Raw genomic sequence first — 25,304 nt, 5'->3', positions numbered from 1 at the left:
ATTTTTGATTCAATATTTTTTAAACTCCAAAATAGTGCAATTGTTTTAACACAGAATTCCTCTATTTTCAAGTTCTCTCCCTTGTTATCCAACAAAATGTGCAATGCATACTGGAAATTCCGATTTGAATAACAAGTATTTGGCTGCATTACACACTCCCTCCACTGCCCTTGTACTATTCCCACAGTTACGCTTACTGTGTGTAGTTCTGTGGGTCCATTTGACCAGGAGGTTTTCATGGTGAGGTATTAAGCTGGGTTTGACATTGTCTATAGAGGAACAGCCAGAGAGTAGTGGTAGGATTGCTTCTCAGACTGGAGGCCCGAGACTAGAGGGTGTGCCTCAGGGATCGGTGCTGGGATCATTGTTGATTGTCAACTATATCAGTGATCTGGAAGATAATGTGGTAAATTGGATCAGCAAGTCTGCAGATGGTACTAAGACTGGGTGGCACGGTTGTGTAGTGGTTAGCGCAATGCCTTTATAACTCCAGCGATCAGGACCAGATTTTAAATCCCATGTTGTCTCTAAGGAGTTTGTACGTTGTCCCTGTGTCTGTGTGGGTTTTCCCCAGGAGCTCCAGTTACCTCCCACTGTTCGAACGGGAGGTGTTGGTTAATTGGGTGTAAATTGGGTGGCATGGACTCGTGGGCCAAAATGGCCTGTTTACATGCTGGATGTTTAAATTAAATGCAAAAAATAAATGGAGGCATTGTGGACAGTGAGAAAGTCTTTCAAAGCTTGCAGAGAGATCTGGGCCAGCTGGAAAAATGGGCTGAAAAATGGCAAATGGAATTTAGTGTAGGCAAGTGTGAGATGTTGCATTTTGGAAGGGCACCAAAGAGTGTGTAGAACAGAAGGATCTGGGAATGCAGATATGCAATTTCCTGAAAATGGTGTCGCAGGGTTGTAAAGAGAGGTTTTGGCATATTGGCCTTCATAAATCAAGGTATTGAATGTGGGAGTTGAGATGTTATGGTGAAGTTGTGTGAGACTCTGGCTAGGCCAAATTTGGAGGTTTGTGTGCAGTTTTGGTCACCTAACCGGAGGAAAGATATCATAAAGATAGCAAGAGTGCAGAGATTTACTAGGATGTTGCTTGGACTTCAGGAACTGAGTTATAGGGAAAGGTTAAACAGGTTAGGTCTTTATTCCTTGGAGCGTAGAAGAATGAGGAGATATTTGATAGAGGTATTTAAAATTATGAGGGGTATAGACAGAGTAAATTTGGGTAGTCTTTTTCCATTGAGGGTAGGTGAAAAACAAACCAGCAAACCTGGGTTAAGGGTGAAAGAAGAAAGGTTTAGGGGAAAAATTAGGGGAACTTCTTCACAGAGAGTGGTTGGAATGTGGAATAAGCTGCCAGCTGAAGTGGTAAACGTGGGCTCATTTTTAACATTTAAGAAGAATTTGGGTGAATACATGGATGGGAGGGGTATGGAATGCAATTAACTGGGTGCAGGTTAGTGGGACTTGGCAGAATGACAGTTCAGCACAGACTAGAAGGAGCGAAGGCCCTTACTAATCACAGAACACCTATGGCATAGGGATCACTTAAGGTGGTATGTGAGTGGAAAGAAAAAGTTTGAAAACTACTGCCGTAGAATATTGAGCGATAGAAGAAATTCCTCTCTTTAAGTAGAGAAGCGACCCTTTGTTTTGGTAATAAGATTTTTTGAAAGATGTCTTTGTTTAATTGTGGTTTCACAAAGCATTGAACTGGGAAGATGGTGTTCAAGAGCATGAAAAATGGATGCATGTGCAGCGACCTGTAACTGAGGAGCCCCCAATAAATTTAAAAAGTCTATCCATGGATGAAATTGATTTGGCTTTTCAAAAAAAGGTACATTTGTTTATTTACATGATAATACACATGTCTGTATTTTTGTGTTTAAATCAAACAAAGTTTGAATTTGAGAAAGCAATCCATTTGTAATTGAATGTGGAGATATTGGGTTGCTTTTTGTCCTCCCAGAGCCCAATGATAAAGTGTTCCAACAGAAATGTTATGATTTTCATTAAAGTTGGTAAGTGCTCTCAACTGGAATCCCACCCATTTCAGGAGGGAAAAGATAGAGGCAACCCAACATGCAATGTTGGTAGAAAAATTCTCTACTTTCTCATTTTAACCTTGACACCTGTTTTGTTTTGAATAACTTTCAATGATCTTAACCTTCTTTGAAATTACTTTTAACTTAGCAAACCCTTGAGCTTGGTCACTGGGCATGAACCCCCTGGTATCTGGCACCTGTGGGGATTGGTAGATGCTGGACAAGTGAATTTGCTGGTTGCTTGAGATTGCGAGTTGTGTGATTGGTGAACTAACCACTCGAGTCGCCAATTTTAAACTTACGTTTTTTTTAACTTATTTTTTTCCACATTTTCTTTTTGCCAATTGCTTGAGGCTGCCGGTTGGTTGAATTCCAGTTAACGGGGAATTTTACTGTGTATAATTATTCTGGATATAATTATTCAAATGGAGTTAATAGCACACTTCTGTCTTTTTCCCAGTTGCAAGTCAATTATCACAATTTGTTGCAAGCATTCTCAAATTGTGATGTGACCAAAAGTGGCTTTATCTCATTGGAAGAGCTCCAGTCTGTGTTCAACAATTTTTTATTTCCTATGAGCAAAGAAATCTTTGATCTCATAATGGTTAGGTAAGATTTAATTTAATATATGCTTCAGCTGCTTTTAAGGTTTTTTTGCATATTACTGCATAAACACAAAATATTTGTTTGTATTAATCATTGAGAAGGGGAAAAAACGTCTTTCAGCTCTGGAGAGAGCACAAGGAAATAAGATTGGTTCAAATGCAGTGCAAATAGCAATACTGAGTTGAAAAAGTTAAACTTCATAGCAGCCTATTGTAGCATTTGTCTTAATGCCTTAAATGTACTTGAGGTCTGTTACTGCTTTCAGAAAATTATGAGATGAAATAAAAATCATCAAGAGGCCTAATTTAGATGCTCTTGAACCAACCATTTTAATCAGCTTTTGTTCCACATCTCCTTTTATTGTGATGCATTTTGTCTTCTGGTGTAGATACAAAATTGAAACGAATGGCAAAATAGCATGGAAACAATTTTTACTGAATTCTCCAGAGTTAGGACCAAGGGAGGAGAAATGGGCCTCACCAAAGCAGCCAGGAGTCCATAGGTAGGTTATCCTTTTGGATACTAAGTTTAATGACTAGCTCAGTGATGTGCTGCTTCTTTTGTTCAAATAATTTCCCTGATTAGCTCCTTGGCAGGAAAGGAAAGTTGCAGATCTGACTTGTATGGTTTTTAAAAAGTAAAATAGATTCTGATTCCACATGTTTTCTTTTGAATGGTAATAATGTTTTTGGGAAAGTTTCATTCTAGTTTTTAATTGAAGATTTCGGTTTCTAGTTAATGCATTATTCAGTGGTAAATTATAAGCTAGGATTGGAATAAGGTGGAATATAGCAATGGTTCTCATATCTTGTGATCCAACAGCCAGGGTGTCTGAATTTCTGGTTGGATTTGACTATACAATGAAGAAATTGGCCATTTTCCCCAATGCATTTAAGTAGACATTATATTGTTTACTGTGATTTGTTCTTGTCTGTATTGTCACACATTCTCGAGAACATCTTTTCTTTCATAAGAAGTCGCAATGAAAATGTACTTCTTTTTCTTCCTCTCATTCCTTGGTTAAAGATTTCCCAAAATTAATTATATTCATTTGTCAGGAGAAACAGATACTTCACATGTGCCAAATTCCTCTCTGTTTTTTTTTCCAGTTTCCTTTTTCTGCATCTTTAAAATGACTTTTGCAATTTGCTTCTGCAACATTTTCCCATAACTTTCTTGCAGCATTCGTCATAGAAGAGAATGTGAGGGGAAACATGCCTCAAATATTCTCCTTACTTATTTTTATTCAAGGTAACTTTGTATGGAGTTTTCCCAAGTTAGTTTAGTGCAGGCATACTCTATGAGGGCAGAGTTAGCAAGATCAAGTCAATTGCAGGAATTATAATCCCAGGATACTGGAGGAATATAACAGACATATTGTGTAGTTCTTTGCAGGATGAAAATGTGGCTGTAATTCAGGACACTCCAAGTTCTCCTCCAAATGGATCGGAGAAATCTGAGGCAAAATTTGAGTAAGTTGGCAATTCATTTTGTTTACATTTATTGATTTGATGAATTTTTATTTTGGAGATTAACCAAACCAAGGCATTAGAAAATGTGCCTTTGTATTGCTAGAATGTCTTTGTTGTATGAGGTTTTCATGAGTAAATAGGAAACACTATTGGAGAGTGGATTTTGGACAACAATGGGTCAGTGAATCATTCTAGTTTTAATGGATCTCTTCAAAGGCTTTGAGTGATGACTGCAAAAAAAAAAACAACCTGGCAGATCAAAAAATGAGAGAAACTCCTTAAATGACTGGTGTCTGAGATCACCAGGCAAAGCATTTGAGGCTGTTCCTGGATGGATCACTCAAATAAAAACCCTTGCACCCATCCAATCAAAAATGGATTACCTCTGAAGCCTTGACTCTCTGATGGACAATATTATGTACACCTGGTGTGTGAGAATTGTGATAACTGCTAGCTTTGCCAGAGAACTACACTTTCTTCCATCTATCACATGAATGGCCTTGGGTGTGGTTTATTCTGACACTGAGGAAAAATGTTGACTAGGCCTGCACAGGAGACTATTGCATCTGCAGTTGTCTCCTGCACAGATGCTATTGCATCTTATGATGAGCATTAAGATGCTATAACTTCTTACTTGTACTTTATTCTTGTTCATTTCATATTTTTCCCCCCCAGACGTAGCCTTTCATCTTGTCACAGTTTGAATCTTGTTGGAGGACAGTTTGAGAATAAAAAGAATATGGACCTTCTGCAGAAGCTCCATAAATATTTCCAAGAGAGGTACCCTATGGCAGAAGAGGTATTCTTCATATCTGATGATATAACAAATTATGTTTCCTTCCACCAAGTAACTATTGCTCTCTGGTACCCAACTTGTAAACGTTCCTTAAAAACAACTCAGTTGAATCTTTTTCAAAGATGTATATTTAGATATGAATGCAAGTAATTTGGCAGTGGTTTTTGTTCAAATGATGTATGCTTTTGTGGTAAAACAATTCCGGTTTTCTCACAGAGTCGAAATGGAATAATAACCAGACAAGAGCTGCGTCGAATTCTTCAGTGTTTTCCTTTCCGACTAACCAATGAAGAGATCAAAGCATTTATGTTATTACTGGATCCAGGGCACAGCGGCTATTTTTCCTGTCACCATATCAGGGAATTAATTGAAAGCAAAGTATGTGAAGCATCTCTATTTTCATCTGGGACCAAATGGTTAATGTTTGAAGACAGTTAAAGTCATTGGTTTCTGATAAGTAAATCTAGTTTGCTTTGTATCTTGTGAAAGATGCCATACCAATGCATGCAGTTCAGTGATACCACAAAGATTATAATAGAGAAGTTAAAAGGTCTCAATGCTTTAGACTGATTTTTGTAAGGTATTTTTCATTCTTTTATTGCTAGGGCCAACTTTTCATCTCTATCTTTAATGATCTTTGCAAAGGTGGCAAAAGTGACCTTCTTGAACTTCCGTATAAATTTCTGGTGAAGTTTTGTTAAATAGGGAATTTCATAGGACTTGCCATTATGCTAATACACATTTTCAAGTCTGGCTGATCTGCAAAGGAAATTGTATAAATGCTGCATTTGTCCCTGTAAATAATAAAAAGCAGATAATGTGTGATAGCAGGTCAGACAGCAGTTAGTTCTCTCAAACCTGCTGTGCCACCAACAAAGCTGGCAATTTTAATTTTAATTCTGAATTCTCATCTAGTGAGATGAAATGAAAATTTATTCATAAATACATAAAATTTGTAGTTTTTTTTTAATGGTATGGAGCATTGGTAAAAGATCTGGTCACTACCATGAAGTAATAAAACATTGCAGCCCTTCTAGTCAGTACTGAGCTATTATTATGCCTAGTCCAACTGACCTGCACCCATTACCTATCCCTCCGTACCCCTTCCATCCATGTACTTGTCCAAACTTTGCTTAAGTGTTAAAATTAAGCCTGCACTTACCACTTCAACTGCAGCTCGTTCCACACTCCCGCTAATCTCTGTGAAGAAGTTCCCCCTAATGTTTCCCATTTCACTCTTAACACATCTTCTGACTTGTCTCTCACCTACCCTCAGTGTAAAAATCCAACCGACATTTACTCTATCTATACCCCCTCATAATTTTAAATACCTCTATCAAATCTCCCCTCATTCTTATATGCTCCAGGGAATAAAGTCCTAACCTTTTTATCCTTTCCCTGTAACTCAGTTCCTGAAGTCCGGGCAATATCCTAGTAAATCTTCTTTGCACTCTTTCAATCTTATTAATATCTTTCCTGTAGTTAGGTTCCAAAACTCCAAATTTGACCTCACCAATGTCTTATATACTTTTAACCATAACATCCCAATACTCTGATTTATGAAAGCCAATGTGCTAAAAGCTCTCTTTACCACCCTATCTACCTCCAAACTATTGGCGGATCAGCAGAATAATGATCAATGGGAAACAGAGTTAATGTTTCAAATCAAAACCCTTTGTAAGAAAATGCCTATTAGATATAGGTAGTTTCACGTGCGGTGTTTGGTCAACAGTTGTTAGTTGCGTTGAAATAAATGTATGTCAAGTCAACAAGTTTCTAAAAATAAATTAAGTAAAGGAAAATTCTATCATGCAAAAGCATGCTGCAGTTCAATTATAGAGTGTTGTTTGACTGTTTGCTTTAAAATTTCTCTATAACTTATCTATTATTTCACAGGATTATAGTAAAATACTCATTCTATTGTAAAAAAAATAATTCCACCCCTCTCTATGCCAGTACTTTTATACACAAATCTGAATTTTGGAAGCTTACAAGACCACAAGATGATTGAATCATATTAGGTAAATCTCTGCTGCACTCTTCCCCTGTACTTGTCGAAAGATAGAACAGCCCACTTCAAATGGGCCCACCAAGATCTGAGGCAGTTATAGTTAAGTTTATTGTCATCTGATTGTACAAATACAATCTGATGAAACAGTGTTTCATAACATCATTGACTTTGAACTCAACACAGAAGAACACTCCACCTTGTAAATTTTTTTAGAGATAGTTTTATGCTAAAGTGCTTAATCGACATATCCTTTTGTTTTAAAAAAGGTACATGACACATCACTTGACAGAATGAAAATACAAACTTAATTTTAGAAATTAAGTGTTTGTGTCATTTTTGAAAACCCAAATTGCTGCTCCTCTGTAATTCATAGTTCCTCACCATATCAAAAAAGTTAAGGTCTGCAATTTTGGACACATAATTCTCAGTCCCATTGCCTACATTATCAAAATGAAAAATTGAGATCCCAGAGCATCACTGAGGAATTCTGCTTGAGTATGCAGGCTAATACCATCTTCCCTTTTTTCCTCTATCATAAAAGCTCAGATGCTGATAACTGTGGCTTAAGATTTATGATGTTTTGTCTAATATAGTTTTCATCCATTTTCTGAACTAGAAGAATCAAAATTGTTTGAATGGAACTAAAATTGTCAAGAAGAATATTCCTGTGGCAGCAGGGTGGAAAACTGTGAGTGTGTATACTTTCTTCTGTGAAATGTTAGATTAATAAGATGACATGTGAACCTTGTCAATCGTGATGCGGTTAAACCTGAAATGTTTTCACAATTTTGAAAGTAGAAATTTTTACCCATTCTAACAATTTGCTTTCACCCTAATATGAGAAGAATGCACCTTTTCTATTTAAAAAGAAATCTAGGTGTGGATTGTGATTCCCAGTCTGTTCGTCTAGAATGGAGATGTTAATTACTTTTTTGTGTTAGTTGGCCAGGGGAAGAAATGTAAGGCAGTTGCAATGCCATGCAACTTGATCTTGTCGAAGTGGAAGCAGAGATGTCGTGAAAGTACTTAATAAGCTAATCCTTTGGTGAGAAAAAAAACTCGCCATGTAACAAAACTTGTTTGAAGTTGCTGTGAACTCAGGTCCATTGTTTTCAGTGTATTATAGAATGAGTTGGAAGTCTCCGACAAATCTGAATATTAGTTTGAACCCTTCCAGCCAGTTTCAACAACATATATGCTTTACAAGGCAAAGGCAGTTAAATCCAGGTCACTTGTGTTATTAAAAAATACAGACAATAAAGCTCTCACATTTGCTATTTCAGAGTTATGTGCAGAAGCTGATTTGCAAACAGCAGTGGCTTGGCTGGTTTTGGGATTTATGGAAATCAGGGTTCTTAAATTTGCCTGCTGAAAGATGCATGGAAAGTGCGAGGAAGCAGTTAGAATCAAGCACTCCCATCTCTGCAGGAGTGTCAATAAAGATGTTGCCTTTGTGAATTTGGTGTTAAAGAGCAGGAGGTTTGTTCTTTTCTGTCTGTGCCAGCTGAGAGTTTATTTGGAAAAGTGGTTGAAAGAACAAAATTTAAATGGACCATTTAAATTAAACTTTCTTGCTTTTTCTTTAACTTGTTTGGTATTCCAACTAGGTGGAGGATATTCTACGTGACAAAATTAGACACAATTGGGATGAGATGCGCAAATCTTTTATGAAGAATGATCCTGAAAATACTGGGATGATTAGCCTTGGTGAATTACGAAAGATCCTGGAAACCCACTGCCTAACTATTTCTGATCAGCACTTTGAGAAGTAAGTGATTTTTGATCATTCATATTTACAGTTCATTTTTAAAATATTTTTCCTCCTTTTTTGTCAAGTTATCAAACTGAACATTTGTAGATTTTAAGAATAATTATTAAAATATCAGATTTTTTCATTTTATGAAAAGGGGACAATGGAAGATGGTATTAAAGCATGTGTACTTTGATCAGTGAGCATTTTTTTTGCCATTTTTTAAATAATGTAGAACATGGGACAGAGAATCTTTATTCTAAATTGCAGATTTCAAAACGGCTTTCTGATTTCAGTTATTTATTCTTTTTTTTTAATTTTTTTAATTTTTCACACTATGAACCATACTGACCAAAGTACACACAAACATTTCCCTCTTGAATATACACAGTGTCATTTTCTCCTCTTTTCCCCTTCCCTTCCCTCCCTCCTTCACCCCCCCCTCCCCACCCACTAAACGTTCAACATATATGATACATTAAACCCATTAAACAATGTCATCACACAATGAAAATAAACAAGAAATTTGTGTCTTCCACTTTTACATACTGGGTCAGTTCATTTCGTCGTCTTCTCCTTCTGTCATTTTAGGTGGTGGAGGTCCGTGGTAGGACTTCTCTGTTGTGTTCCATGTACGGTTCCCAAAATTTGTTCGAATACTGTGATGTTATTTCTTAAATTGTATGTTATTTTTTACAATGGAATACATTTATTCATTTGTATGTACCATTGCTGTATCTTCTAATTTCCAGGTTGACATAATACATTTTTTTGCTACAGCTAAGGCTATCATCATAAATCTTTTTTGTGCTCCATCCAAATCGAGTCCAAGTTCTTTACTTCTTATATTACTTAGAAGAAAGATCTCTGGATTTTTTGGTATGTTGCTTTTTGTGATTTTATTTAATACCCGATTTAGATCTTCCCAAAACTTTTCCACTTTCTCACATGCCCAAATTGCATGTACTGTTGTTCCCGTTTCCTTCTTACAGCGAAAACATCTGCCTGATACTGTTGGGTCCCATTTATTTAACTTTTGGGGTGTGGTGTATAGGCTGTGTAACCAATTATATTGCATCATGCATAACCTCGTGTTTATTGTATTTCTCATAGTTCCAGAGCATCGCTTTTCCTATGTTTCATTCTTTATCTTTATGTTTAGATCTTGTTCCTGTTTTTGTTTGGGTTTACAGCTTGTTTCCTCGTTCTCTTTCTCTTGCAGTTTGATGTACATGTTTGTTATAAATCCTTTAATTATCATTGTGTCTGTAATCACATATTCAAAATTGCTTCCTTCTGGTAACCTCAGCCTGCTTCCCAATTTGTCCTTTAAGTAGGTTTTCAGTTGGTGGTATGCAAACATTGTACCGTGAGTTATACCATATTTGTCCTTCATTTGTTCAAAAGATAATAATTTATTTCCCGAAAAACAATTTTCTATTCTTTTGATCCCTTTTCTCTCCCATTCTCTAAAGGAAATGTTATCTATTATGAAAGGGATTAGTTGATTATGTGTCAATATTAATTTTGGTAGTTGATAATTTGTTTTTTTCCTTTCTACGTGAATCTTCTTCCAAATGTTGAGCAGATGGTGCAGTACTGGTGAATTTCTATGTTGCACCAGCTTTTCATCCCACTTATAAAGTATATGTTCAGGTACCTTCTCCCCTATTTTATCTAGCTCTAATCTGGTCCAATCTGGTTTTTCCCTTCTTTGATAAAAATCTGATAGGTATCTTAATTGTGCTGCTCTATAATAATTCTTAAAGTTTGGTAGCTGTAAGCCCCCTTGTTTGTATCATTCTATTAATTTATCTAGCGCTATCCTCGGTTTCCCCCCTTTCCATAAGAATTTCCTTATTATTTTCTTTAGCTCCTTGAAGAATTTCTCTGTTAGGTGAATTGGTAACGATTAGAATAGGTATTGTATCCTTGGGAAGATATTCATTTTAATGCAATTTACCCTTCCTGTCAGTGTTAGTGGTAAATCTTTCCAATGTTCTAAGTCCTCTTGTAATTTCTTCATTAATGGCTGATAATTTAATTTGTATAGATGGCCTAGATTATTATCTAGTCTAATACGTAGGTATTGGATTACTTGTGTTTGCCATCTAAATGGTGATTCTTTCTTAAAGTTTGTGAAATCTGCATTATTCATTGGCATTGCTTCACTTTTATTTGTGTTGATCTTGTACCCCGATATTCCTACAATTTCTTATGTAATTCTTTTATTGATATTTCTGGTTCTGTTAAGTATACTATGACATCATCTGCAAATAGAATGATTTTATATTCCTTCTCTTTTATTTTTATCCCTCTTATTTTATTTTTTCTTCTTATCAGTTCTGCCAGTGGTTCTATAGCTAACGCGAACAGTGAGGGAGATAGTGGACATCCCTGCCTGGTTGATCTGCTTAATTTAAATTGGTTTGATATATATCCATTTACTGTCACCTTCACCAATGGTCCCTTATATAATGCTTTAATCCAATTAATATATTTCTCTGATAGGTTGAACCTCTGTAGTACTTTGAATAAATAATTCCATTCTTCTCTGTCAAAGGCTTTCTCTGCGTCTAAGGCAACTGCCACTGTTGGCGTCTTGTTTCCTTGTACTGCATGGATTAAGTTAATGAACTTATAGATATTGTCCGTTGTTCGTCTTTTCTTAATAAATCCAGTTTGATCTCGTTTTACTATTTTTGGTACACAGCCGGCCAATCTGTTTGTTAATAGTTTAGCTATTATCTTATAATCTGTGTTAAGTAGAGATATTGGTCTATACGATGATGGTGTTAGTGGATCTTTCCCCGTCTTTGGTATTACTGTAATTATTGCTGTTTTGCATGAATCTGGCATGTTTTGTGTTTTTTCAATCTGGTTCATTACTTCCAGCAGAGGAGGAATTAATAAATCTTTAAATGTTTTATAGAATTCTATTGGGAGTCCATCCTCTCCCGGCGTTTTATTGTTTGGTAGTTTTTTTTAATATATCCGGTATTTCCTCTATTTCAAATGATTTTATTAATTTATTTTGCTCCTCTTCTTGCAATTTCGGTAGTTCAATTTTAGCTAGAAACTCATCTATTTTCTCGTCTTTCCCTTCGTTCTCAGTTTGATATAGTTGCTCGGAGAATTCCTTGAAGTTTTCATTGATCTCCATTGGGTTATATGTAATTTGTTTGTCCTTTTTCTTTGATCCCAATACCATTCTTTTAGTTTGTTCTGTCTTAAGCTGCCAAGCTAGTATTTTGTGCATTTTTTCTCCTAGCTCATAATACTTCTGTTTTGTCTTCATTATGTTCTTCTCCACCTTGTATGTTTGTAGTGTTTCATATTTTTTTTTCTGCCAATTCTCTTCTTTTTGTTGTATATTCCCTTATTGCTAATTCTTTTTCTGTACTTGCTATTTCCCTTTCCAGGTGTTCTATTTCCCGATTGTAGTCCTTCTTCATCTTAGTTACATAACTTATTATCTGCCCTCTGATGAATGCTTTCATTGCATCCCATAGTATAAGTTTATCTTTCACTGATTCCATATTTATTTCAAAGTACATTTTAATTTGTCGCTCAATGAATTCTCTAAAATCCTGTCTTTTAAGTAGCATGGAGTTTGATCTCCATCTATACATTCTTGGTGGGATGTCCTCCCGCTCTGTTGCTAATAACAGGGGTGAGTGATCCGATAACAATCTAGCTTTATATTCCGTTTTCCTAACTCTCCCTTGGATGTGTGCTGACAACAGGAATAGGTCTATCCTTAAGTATGTTTTATGTCTACCCGAATAATATGAGTATTCCTTCTCCTTTGGGTGTTGTCTCCTCCATATATCCAAAAGTTGCATTTCCTGCATCGATTTAACCATAAATTTGGTTACCTTGTTCTTTCTGCTAGTCTTTTTTCCAGTTTTATCCATCTTTGAGTCCAAATTAAGGTTAAAGTCCCCTCCTATCAGTATATTCCCCTGCGTATCTGCAATCTTCAAAAAGATAGCTTGCATAAATTTTTGATCCTCTTCATTAGGTGCATATACATTGAGTAAATTCCAAAATTCTGAATATATCTGACACTTTATCATTACATACCTCCCTGCTGGATCTATTATTTCCTCCTCTATTTTGATTGGTACATTTTTATTGATTAATATAGCTACACCTCTAGCTTTTGAATTATATGATGCTGCCGTTACGTGTCCTACCCAGTCTCTCCTTAATTTCTTGTGTTCCACCTCATTTAGATGTGTTTCCTGCATGAATGCTATCACAATTTTTTCTTTCTTCAGTAAATTTAATAGCCTCTTCCTTTTGATTTGGTTATGTATTCCGTTAATATTTATAGTCATATAGTTCAACATGATCATTTCATACATTGTTTACCTCTAATTTCCGCTTCCTCATCACCACCTTTCCCCCATATCCATTTCTGTTTACTTTTTTGAACGCACTGTAAGAAAACACTTCTAAAACATAAAATATTTCCACTATTCCCACATCTAAAATTCCCTTAACCTCAAATGTCCCCCCAACTTCTCAGAGTTGCCCCTTGTCCCTTGCCGGGCAACCACAACTCCCCTCTCCATTTGGATTGCGACCCGCTCGCAAGCGTCAACTGATTTCACAGAGACTGTTATTCTCTCCCACCCAGCCCCCCCAGAAAAGACTTTTATCTTCTTGTTCTTGATACATCTCTCTGTCTGTTTTGCAGGCGTTCTGCAAATTCTCGTGCTTTCTCCGGATCCGAGAACAGTCTGCTTTGCTGCCCTGGGATAACTATTTTAAGTACCGCTGGATATCTTAACATCAATTTATAGCCTTTCTTCCATAGGATTGATTTTGCTGTGTTAAACTCCTTCCTCTTCTTCAGGAGCTCAAAACTTATGTCTGGGCAGATAAAAAATTTTTGACCTTTGTATTCCAGTGACTTTTTGTCTTCTCTCATTTTTTTCATTGCCTTCTCCAATATATTTTCTCTTGTCGTATATCTTAGGAATTTTACTAGAATGGATCTAGGTTTTTGTTGTGGCTGTGGTTTTGGGGCTAATGTTCTGTGTGCCCTTTCTATTTCCATTTCTTCCTGTAATTCTGGTCTTCCTAGGACCCTGGAGATCCATTCTTTTATAAATTCTTTCATATCTTTGCCTTCTTCATCTTCCTTAAGGCCCCACTATCTTTATATTGTTTCTCCTATTATAGTTTTCCATTATATCCATCTTCTGAGCTAACAACTCCTGTGTTTCTTTAACTTTTTTATCAGATTCTTTCAATTTCCTTTTTAAGTCGTCCACTTCCATTTCTACGGCTGTTTCTTGTTTTTCCACCTTGTCTACTCTTTTCCCTATTTCTGTCATGACCATCTCTAATCTACTCACTTTTTCTTCTGTACCTTTTATTCTTTTTATTTCATTAAATTCTCGTGTCTGCCATTCTTTTACTGTTTCCATATATTCTTCAAAAAATTTTCTATCTATGTACAGTCCATTTCCTTTATCTTCTATTTCTCTGTGCAGAGCTTGATGTTCTCCCTCCTCTTCCCCTGTGTCTGCTCCAGGACCTGTGTCTTCTACCTCTCTTCCTTGTATCTGTGTCTCTTCTGACTTTCTTGTTGAGCTGTTTATCTCAGTTTGCTGGGTACTTTTTTTAATGGTGTCTTGATGTTGGTCCTCTTCCTCTGGGTTGGTCATCTGCTGTGTCTCTGATTTCCTTTTTTCATTCTCCTCCCTCCCGTTCCTGTTATTTTCTATATCTTCCCGCTGGGAGCCCTGCTGTCAGGTCTTTCTCAGGTGTTCCACTCCACAGCTGGTCCCCCCTCCCGTCGGTGTTGTCTTTGTCATGCTCACCGCGCACCTCTGTTTGGCTCCGTGAGCCATCTTTGTAGTCCTGCATTCGGTGGGTCCTGCAGGGTTTCCACTGACCTCAGGGAGTGGGCTCCTCTTTCCACGGCGGGTCCCTGCTTCTTCGTACAGGTAAGGCCTTCACCTTTCTCTTCCGGTGTCTTTCCTTCTTCTTTTCTTCCCGTTGTTTTTGGCTTTTCTTTCTTTGGTGCCATTTCCTCCACACCTTTATTTTTTATTTGTTGTGGTTTGTGTGTCTGTGGCTTTGCTTTTTCTTTACTTTTTTCCTTCTTTTCTGGAGAGGGCTGGTATTCTCCTACCGGCCACTACTCCATCACGTCAGTTATTTATTCTTGATACCTCTCCAGTATTTGATAGATGAACTCTTCTGAAGTATGGCATTGGTCTGTGCAGACCAAAATACGAAGGATTAGAATTCAGTCTGTGTCAATCGCCTGTATAAACCAAGGTTTGCAAAAAAAGAAAATGTTGGGAAAGGGGTAATAGAAGGAAAGGGATTTGTAAAATTGAAACTCATTCTGTATCTTTGGGAAATGCTGTAAGTCTGTCATGTGTCGATGTGGTGGGGAGGAAAATACCAGAGGATATGGTATAGGATCAAGAAAATACCATTGCTGGAGAAGCAGCAACTTTGACCAGATTGGGTAAAAATGGAATTGAGGTAGTTCTCTAATGCATTGGAACTAAAAGAAAGAAACATTGGTGGAGATTTATACAGTCAACCAAGTCAAATGCTGCAGAGAGGTGGGGGGGTGGGGGAGTGGTGGGTGGTGGTGTTTAGGATTTAATGAGGAAGAAGGAAGAGGGTCCACTGTGATCATGGATGACTCAATTATGACATCCATTTGAAACAATTTCAGTGCTCATTGGATTTTCACCAGCACAAATAAATACTAGCTCAAGTAAACCTTCTACAAGGGTCCTGCACATACATCAGGATCCCAGGCATCACAAATGTAAGGAATGCCAATTCCAGGTCAGTTCCAATTAAACGTTGGTGCTTAACATGAGGAAAAGCATTAAAATAAATATTAAGAACTTGTCAGTAGTTTGATTTTATGTGCTGCCAGGATACTAGCAGGTCACTTTGTATGCACTTCCTGCCATTTTGCCTGTGTGATCGTTTTGGGGTTACATTTCTGTTAAGATTCTTTATTTTTGTACCATTTGCACTATTTTCTATCATGGGTATGAAGCTCAGTTAAGTTTGGTGCCAAAATCAAGAAACAACTAAAAGAAAAATAGTATAATGTTGGTGATACAGTTGGGAGAGGGCAAAAGAACTCAAGGTAATAAAATGGGGAAGTTGATGGGAAAAGTTTCTCATATCTGCAGAAGGTTCATGTAAGAAAGGTGGTTTCGATTTTTGTTGACGCCATTACTGAATTTTGGAGTATGTATTGATATAAAGGATCTGTCATACGCAGCAAATACTGTGGTGGTGACTGTGGGCTCTGATCATTTAATCTGCCGTGTGTGAGATATCAGCTACTTTTTATCAGTTCATTTATCTTGAATTGTGAAAGAAGTTGAAAAAACCAGGAATAATGTTTATATGGGTGCACTCACTGACCTTGGCATATCTTGTGTCTTGAATAAGGAATTTTCTACTGCAGGAAGCATTTCTTTTGATTGAATATGAAACATACCTGCTTCCACAGGCAGTGAATAAGCTGGTCTGTGTCCAGTTAACCGTGGCAGTTACAATTTCTTTTTTTTTACTTCTTCCACCAAGTTAATTTGGTTTTCATCAAGAAGCTGGGCACAGCTACTCCGAAATACGGTGCCATGTAAAGCTTTTAAAACTGAAGTTTCATGGCATGATTGAGGGTATTCACCTCTGCTAATTGTGTCGATTCGTGGTCCATGGAGGAGATTTGGTTTGGAACAGCAAGAGCTAACACAAGAAGAAAAGGAGGCAGAGGAGATGAGGGAGGCCCAACAAGCTCAAAGTTCAGATTTATTGCCAGAGTACATATATGACTTAGTGCTATCGATCAACCACATTAGACAGAGAGAAGTGATTAATAGGCTTTAATCACCTTAAGATATCAGCACATCTCACATTCTGACCCGGTTCCAAGGCAGGTACTGAGAGAGGAGTTTGGGTGGAACAACCTTTATAGGGATTTCCAGGAGGGAGGAGTCAGAGGGGCGGGCCAGCTCATACAATATATACAATACAGTGGTTACACCACAATGACATCACCTACATCTCTGAGTTGCTTTTTCCTGCAAGCCAGGTAGAATTCCGACCTGTTGGCAGTGCAAAAGGATATTCAAGAAAATAAACGTATGCAAAAGAGAGACATGTAAAACAAAGAAAATTGCAAACACACTGCAATGCAGAAAAGAAATATTAAATCATCAATGTGCAAAGTCCTTCTATGAGTCTCTGAGTTTGTTGTTGTGGAGTCTGATGGTGCATGGGTGTGGTGATCTCTGTATCTGCAGGAAGACCACCTAAGGGGCTGACTCCACCTGGCCGGCTGTCAGTCAGCCGACCTGAATATAGACCTGAGCTGGTCCCTCCTGAGCCAGTCACATGGGGAGCCACCAAGGCATGAACTGGTGTTCAGGCCTTTTGTACAGTCTTTTGAATTTTGTGCTTGTTTGCTGCTACCTCAGGGCACCACAATGGGTAGCAACTATTCCTGAATCTGGTGGCACAAGTCTTGTGGGTCCTGTACCTCTTTCCTGATGGCAGCAGTGAGAAGAGAGCATGTCCTGGGTGGTGTGGATCCTTGATGAATGCTGCTGCTCTCTGACGGCAGCATTCCATGTAGATTTCTCAATTTTGGGGGGGGTGGGAGAGTTTTGCCTGTGATGTACTGGGCTTTCCACTTGGTTATTGGTGCCCCCATACCAGGCCATTATGCAGCCGATCATCACACCGCCCTCTCCACATCTGTAGGAGTTTACCAAGATTTTCAATGTCATACCAAACCTCCACAAACTCCTGAGAAAAATAGAGGCACTGATGTGGTTTCTTCATAATGATATTCGTGTGTTGGGTCCAGGAAAGAACCTCTGAGATGCTGACTCCCAGGAACTCTTAGGTCTTATGTTTGCTGATCACTTTTGAGGGGATGACAGTATTGAATGCAGAACTGTAGTTTTTTTTTTAAACTTTATTTATTTGTTCAAAATACAGATAATAAGTAACATATATAACAATAAACAAAGCATGAATGTTATATTTTAAATATATAAAAAAAAGAAAGAAAAAAAAAAGGAAAGACCCCCCCCCCCACTCTTTCAGCCAACTCTCCTAAGGAGAGCCATAAAGAAAAGAGAAAAAAATAAAGAAAAGTGAAGCATACATATTAAAATCTAGTCAATATAAATCAAAATGTAAATATTCTGAATATAACAGCCACTTATTAGTTTAAAAAAAACCATAGTTATCTGTGAAACATATGTAATTTTTTCCATTATTAAACAATATTTCATCTCATTATGCCAAAAGTCTCAAATTTAATCATTTCAGGTAAAATCATATCTCTACCGAACACATGTTTTACCAAAGATTGAACTTTATAAAAATACGCTTATGCTTAATCGAACTGTTTAAATCCCGAACATTAAAAGTAGCAAACTTCAACTTTGACATATCCACTAATATTACTAAAAACTAATAATATCAATATATAAAGACTCAGATCAATGTAAATAGGCCCTCCAATAGGAGAAAAAGAAACCACAAATTAAAGTCTAAATAAAATGAAAAGAAAAAAAAAACCCAAAAAAACTACCAAAAGGTAGTAATCCCTAAACAAAAGTTGGGTGTGGATCACCCACCAGTGGCTGATGACTAGTAGAACATAGAGCAAATTTCTCCCTCCCCAGCCAAACAAAGAATAACAGCAAGATATCATAATGACATGAAAAGAAAGTAAAAATTAAAAAATTCTTCTATTCATCCAAGAAATTCCAGACTCGGTGACTCCATTTCAAGGAAACGGACTCTTTCCATTCCCATTTCTCCCATTTCTTCCATTTCCAGAACAACCAGATTTTTCTTTAGGAGACAAAACACCTTCAACACTGCCGGATAGCGAAAAGTAGACTTATAACCTTTACGCCACAAAACTTCTTTAACTGGATTAAATCGACGCCGACGCTGAATAACCTCTTGACTCAAATCAGGATAGAAAAAAACTCTACTATTCTGAATCATTAACGGGGCTTGTCGTTGTCTCGCGTTTTGCACTGCTAAACAAAGTATCGTTTCTCTGTCCAAATAATTCAAACATCGAATTATCACGGGTCTCGGTGGTTGACCAGGCAGAGGTCTTCTTCTTAAGGCTCTATGAGCTCTTTCCACTACCAGACCTCCAGAGAAAAATTCCTGCCCCAGTATTTGTGGAATCCATTCGGTAAAAAAACGAAGAGGATCTTGTTCTTCCATACCTTCTGGCACACCGACAATCTTCACATTATTCCTTCTACTTTGATTCTCCAAATAATCTACTTTCCTCTCTAACTCCCTCTCATGTTCTTGCAATTCTTTAACGGATTTTTCCACCTCCAGCACTTTTTCTGCATTAGAAGCCACTTGTTGTTGACATTTCAAAAAAGCAGCCTGAAATTGTTTAAAATCCTCACAAGATGCTTCTACACGTATTTTAACTGTATCCAGTTCCGAACTGAGCCTCTGAGACATTTCTTTCAGCATAGGGTGAATGATAAGGCTTAGCTGTTTACATTGTAATTCAGAAAAGCTCGGCCCTGCTTTCTCTAACATAGTGGCAGAACCAGGTAACTGCAGCTCCTGCTGCATCTCAACAACAGGCAGTTTAACAGTTTTACTGTGGATCTGGACTCCCAGCGACAGCACCCCGACTTCCTCAGGGGGCCGACGCTGTTCTCCCCCTGCAACCCGTTGTTGCTTCAAAAACTCACAAAAAAACCAAAATATTCAGATTGGAGTATATCCTGGGGTATTTCAAGCAATGGAGTTGTCTTCTTGTGTGCCCCCTCTGTTAAAGTCGGCAGGCTGCCAGGATCGGGATCCACATCGGGGGCGCACGCACCTTCCTCCTGAGAACGGGTAATTCCAGCGATGTCCTTCTCCTGGTGAGTAGTAGTCATTTTTTCAGCTCCCACAGGCAATCTCTGTGGTTTAGGCTTAAAAGAAAGCAAATCTGAAGTTGTAGCAGACTTTTTAGGCCATAAATCTTCAACACTCCGAAAATGTAGTTTATTCTGTACTTGAGGTTTAATCTTTTTACCATTAATAGCCATAACAATTCCTTGCTACTTTAAACTAAGTTTCAAAAAATTTAAACCAAAAAAACAAAGAGTTAAAAACGGGTTCTTAAAAGTCTGGCCAGAGAGGTCGAGATTACACGTCTAGACTCTACGCCATCTTGCCACGCCCCCCCAATGTAGAACTGTCATTGATGAATAATATCCGGATATATGTGTCTTTTTGTCCATGTGCTCCAGGGCTTTGTGTAAAGCCATTGAGGTGGCATCTGGCATAGACCTGTTGCTGCGGTAGGCAAATTGGAACAAATCCACATCACTGCTCAGATAGAAGTTGATATGCTTCTAAAACAGCTTCTCAAAGCATTTTATCACAGTATATGTGAATGCCACTTGTCAGTTGTCATTTAGACAGGTTAGCACACTGCTACAATTAAGGTCTATTTAAAACCGGTGGGTATCAAGCCCTACTGGTCTGTGATGTTGAATACATTGGCAAGATGGTCAACACAGATTTTCAGTATTCAGGCGGGCACTCCGTTCAGACTGGACACTTGCTTTGGATTTATTAGCCTGAAGGCAGCCCACACGTCATCCTCGGATACTGACGGTGGAAGATCATCAGGTGATGTGTGGGTGGGCAGTGGCTCTTCCTTGTACTGGTGGTCAAATCAAGTGTAGAAGGCATTGAGTTTATCTGGGAATGAAGTTTGATGACTTTTACTGCACCAGATTTTGTTTTGTAGCAGGTAATGTAATTTAGGCCCTGCCACAGCTGCTGAGTATCCTTTGTTCTGGATCTCTAGGCTTAAATGCCTGTGATCCACCTCTTAGCATGTTCCAGACTTCATTGTTCCTTTGGAGATTTTGGTTTGGGAAAAACCTGAATGATTATGTGGAGACACACTTGTCCAGAGCTCCTGTCAGGAATTCTCATCAATACATGAAGGTATTCCAGCAAAAATCCACTTCTCCCTCTTCTATGACACAGTCAATCATTATCTGCTTCTGACAATTTTTGACACCAAGCAATTTTATTGACCTCAGACTAAAATTTATCCAGTGGAATCCCTAGTAATTCCCTTGTTTGCGCCTATTGTTGAGGTCCCTCTGGCTGTAGTTCCAGTTGCAACACTACTAAACCTATCAAGGGTACTTGAAATCTATGATGGTTGAGTGTCTTGCTACTGATTTTTTTTGGTACCTAGTTTCAGTTTGGCTGAAATAAGTGCAGGTAGCCTTTCTATTCTGAAATAATTGAATGCAGATTTTAGATTTCATTTCTAATTTATGGACCATTGAGCAAATCAACATGTTGTGGAACCAAGAACTAGGATGATTCCAGAGATCAGAATTTACATTTACTTGGATAGATAGGATCACTTTTAGAGTGAGGAGCTGTTTAAAATTGTGAAGGACTTGGCTAGAGATACTGATTTCATTAACAAAGGTGAATATCAAGAGGGCACAAATTTAAGGTGTTAGCTGAAGAACTAAAGATGACATAAAAAATCAAGCGATCAGGATTTGAAATTGGGTTGAATGATAGGATTGTGGAAGCTTTCAAATGTGGAAATGGATAAATACCTGTACTTGAAGGTAAAAACAAATGTGGAAATCAGGATGATTAACTGAATCCATGATTAAAATCTCGTTCCGTTAACAGCCCTCACAGAAAATGTTCCACAACAGAGCGCCCTTTGAAAGAGCACACAGATTGGGCAAATGTCCGCCTTCTATACCAGTCGAAGGTTCAGTTCTTTGGCAGGAGGTCATTGATATCAAAATATATTTTTAAAATAATAATTTTGAGCTGTCACATTGGCTATCCTGGTGTGATGCCAGAACAATATTGTACTGATGTACTTTCTAAATTTGAATAAATGGAAATTTGTTAACATCAGAATGAAATCCCTCAATCTTGCAGATTGTGCAACCTGCAAAATAGCAGCATTCAAGTTTCATATCAGCAGTTCCTCAAAAATCTTGGAGTGTCTGATCTCCCTGAAATCATCACCGCTGGGGTACCTGCACTCAATCAACAGCAAGAACAAATGAGGCAAGTCACCAGTGTTCAATGCATATTACAACAATGCTTCATTATTTAAAATGTCAGCATCTTATTTGGTTCACAATGAGTACTGGAATGTGAAATACATGTTCCAGCAATTCAGATGCAACTCAAACCTTAATTTTAGGTCATAACTAAATATTAGTTTTGCTTTTAAGTTCCAGAAATGATTATACGAGTTGGTCATCTGGTTAAAATGGCTTTGAGTAGAACATTGTACATGATATTCATTATGTGTTGAACTTTGCTGGTAGCTCTGTTGTTGCCATCTGAGATTTAAAATGGAAATCCGCTACACAAAATTAAGATTGTCTAATGAGTAAAAACAGTGAGTCATTGATTGAAGCTGCAAAATCATGTTGGTTGAGACTCATATCCTTTGATAAGCAATTCAAGCAAGTTATGTACCAAACTTAAAATGTCTGGAAAAAGAAGTACATCTTGGAATAATGTACAACTGCAATGAACATTTTAGTTTGGACCTCTATTAATTGAATCAATTAATAGCACATCCAAACATCCTCCATTCCTTGGCCAGAGACACACGAATGGAAAGCACTGCTGGTCTCAGATACTCTATATTTTCATGTAGTTCCATTAATAAATTATTTCAGTGAATGAATGTGATAACTGATGTTTGTTTCAGGTCTGTGAAGAAAGAAAATGAGGGTTCTGTACTAGGCAAGATGATGTCTTTGAATGAAGTGAAATTAGAGCTTTGGCAACGCATTATCTATTGTGACAGTACTATTAGGAAAAGTTTCTTTGCACACAAGAACCAGTGCAGTGGCAAAATCAACAAGGAAGGATTCAAAAAGGTGAGATTTTTTTTTGCCAGTTAATCAAGTTAAACACAACCTAATTCATTTAAATTGAGCAGAATGGAAAGAGGAAAAATTATAAAATTAATTGGAATGGAATCAATTAAAGTTGCACATCTATGATAATCATGGATCGAAGTTTCCAGATGTCGTTATGCACCTTTACACAGCTGCTGAGAAGCAAAAAATGTGCACAAATTTTCTGCTCCTCTACTAGTGTAAAAATGTCCTGGTGGAATTTATTTGCTAAATTCCATCCTGTAATTTTTACACCAAGACTCCTACACATTTGCTGCAGTGTAAAATGATCGTAGGCACTCCTTAAGAAACTGGGCTAATGAATATAACGTTCCTCCTCCGGCAAACTCCGCAACACAGGAAGGCCGTGTAAAAGTGCTTCTGCTGTGTAAATGATCACTCTGGAGGTAATTATGCAAATTTTTCACAGAATTTTTCCTTTATTTCTTTGTAAAAAAAATCATAAATGTTTTCTCCCTCAGCATTTTTTCTATTGTTCAAGCATAATAAAAGAAAATACGCTGACACGCTAATAATCTTTATCAAAAACCATTACTTGATTCCTTCCCGTTTCTGAGTCAGTTCTTCCTGGTTTTAACTCATCATCTCCTGCTAGTAATTGCACAATGATGGTGGTCAGCTGTTAGGTGAGCCATGAAAGTGAACTTTGGCAGAGGAATAAGTGCCAGAGCACAGCAACAAATTCTGATCTGCTCGGTATTCATTGTGAAGACCTGCTCCTTCAAACAGGGTGGCACTGCATGAAAAAGCAGCTGCAGTTCTGTTTATCAGTTTATTGAAGCAATTGTCCCTTTTTTTTTTAAAAATCAAACACTGCCAAGAAATTAAACATGGATGAAAGCACCTAAGGGATGGTGATGAATTCGGGAAAAATCGGTGGGAAAGAAAATTTTGAAGAGAACATGAGGAGGCAACAAAGGGATATAGATAGACTAAGTGAGTGGGCAAGTGTAAAATAATATAGGAACATGTGGAATATTGGCAGGAAATTTAAAAATATTTATGGCAAGAGATTGCAGAGCTAGAAATGCTGAGCAATGTGGGTGCACTCAAGTAGAATTTGCAGTACAGCGGTAGTTTGGGGAAATAGTAGAATGTTTTCCTTTTTTTGCAAGGGAAATACAAGGTTGGGAGATTGTGCCTCAACTATGTGGTCCATAGATGACACCACATCTGGAGTACTGTGCTTCGTATTTAAGGAAAGATGTTTTGGAACAGTTCTAAGGATGTTTAGCCGACTTGTACTTGGATGAGGTGGATTGCTTTAATGAGGAAAAGTTATACAGGCTAGACGTGTATGGGACATAGTTTGGTAGACTGAGAGCAGACATGTTGAAACCTAAGATCCTGACATTTTTTTTCACACTATGAACCATATTGACCAATATGCAGATAAACCTTTTTTTGATGTTAGATGTGGACAGGATGTTTCCTGTAATGGGAGGATTGGAAGTAGGGATCCTTGTTTTAAAATGAAAAGCAATGGGGACATATTTTCATTTTGTCTTGGAGTGCGAGTGAATCTTTAGAATAACCATATAATCATTTACGGAGCGGAAACAGGCCATGTTGGCCTTTCGAGTCCGCACCGGTTCACTGATTTTGTGCGCCCTCTTCGAGCATTGGACCCGGTAGATCTTCATTCAATAACGATGGGCGAATTCAATGCAGGTGTAATCAGTCGTAGAAATGTTTGTGAGAGGAGAGGGACTCAGAATATTTTGAGTGGACGTATGCAGTGTTATCACTGGTAGAATTGAATGCAGATTTAAGATTGCAATCAATCGGTGATTATTTATTAAATGGCAGCGACTTCTTCCTGTTCCCTTTTTGTGCCAAAATTCTCACCATCTTACACTAGTATTATTTATTTTAATCTACATTAGCAAATAATCATATCATGTCTTGCTATACTTCTTTTAGCTCCGTTTGCTCAGTAATTAAAAAGTTGTTGCTGGTTATTACTAAGAAGCATTTTTATGATTAGGTAATTGTGATACATAGAGGGAGCGGTCATCGTCAGAGTGGGCTCCGTCAGAGCAATAAGGCTTTGGTGAGAGATAGTAGGAGTTGAAGTAAGAAAGGGCCACCCTTTTCAAAGAACAGAAAGGATTCAGCAGGAAGCCACAGGTAAGGGCAGGTTTAAGATATCATATATTTTGTTCCTCTAGTCGTAAACAGTGGCAATAGCAGCCAAGGCAGGGGAATACTCCTCATGCAGAATGTGGGTCATTAGAGAAGCCAGAGAAGTGCATCCTGCTGCAGCTGCTGACAAGCCGAGTTTTTTTTTAAATTCCGGATCATTCGGTAGGCAGAGGGAGTGATAGACAGGAGTTATAGGGACACCATCTCACCTCGGAGGAGAGTAGATGGGTGATAGTCAGGAGAAGGAAGGCAATGCAGGGCACCCTTGTGGTCATTCTCCTCAATAACAAGTATACCATTTTGGATACTGTTGGTTGGGGGGGGAGGGGGAACAATCTGTCAGGCGCCAGCCATGGCAGTCAGGTCTGTGGCATTGAGTAAGGTCCTGTGGCTAAGAAGGGAAGGAAGGAGGAGAGGAGATTATAGTAATAGGGGATTCCATAGTAAGGAGGACAGATAAGAGGTTCTGTGGAAGCAAA

General features: G+C 37.9%; 1 protein-coding gene across 4 annotated transcripts in view; it reads left to right on the top strand.

Annotated features, from left to right (window-relative positions):
- Nucleotides 1-25,304, top strand: part of efcab6 (EF-hand calcium binding domain 6) — a 100,276-nt gene that overhangs the window by 17,567 nt on the left and 57,405 nt on the right. For all 4 annotated transcript variants that reach the window (XR_011346579.1, XR_011346578.1, XM_069903406.1 and 1 more), the window contains exons 6-15: nucleotides 1,713-1,843; nucleotides 2,512-2,660; nucleotides 3,046-3,159; nucleotides 4,043-4,129; nucleotides 4,805-4,928; nucleotides 5,142-5,303; nucleotides 7,553-7,624; nucleotides 8,544-8,704; nucleotides 21,677-21,808; nucleotides 22,467-22,638. Coding sequence is in view for 2 of the 4 variants with exons in the window: in XM_069903406.1 (XP_069759507.1) it covers nucleotides 1,713-1,843; nucleotides 2,512-2,660; nucleotides 3,046-3,159; nucleotides 4,043-4,129; nucleotides 4,805-4,928; nucleotides 5,142-5,303; nucleotides 7,553-7,624; nucleotides 8,544-8,704; nucleotides 21,677-21,808; nucleotides 22,467-22,638 (1,304 nt within the window). In the remaining 2 variants the exon portion in view is untranslated. The remainder of the gene's footprint in view (nucleotides 1-1,712; nucleotides 1,844-2,511; nucleotides 2,661-3,045; nucleotides 3,160-4,042; nucleotides 4,130-4,804; nucleotides 4,929-5,141; nucleotides 5,304-7,552; nucleotides 7,625-8,543; nucleotides 8,705-21,676; nucleotides 21,809-22,466; nucleotides 22,639-25,304) is intronic.

The sequence above is a fragment of the Narcine bancroftii genome, chromosome 11 (genome assembly GCF_036971445.1).
Source record: "Narcine bancroftii isolate sNarBan1 chromosome 11, sNarBan1.hap1, whole genome shotgun sequence".
Classification (NCBI taxonomy): Eukaryota; Metazoa; Chordata; class Chondrichthyes; order Torpediniformes; family Narcinidae; genus Narcine; species Narcine bancroftii.
This window is presented reverse-complemented; position numbering and strand designations above follow the sequence as displayed.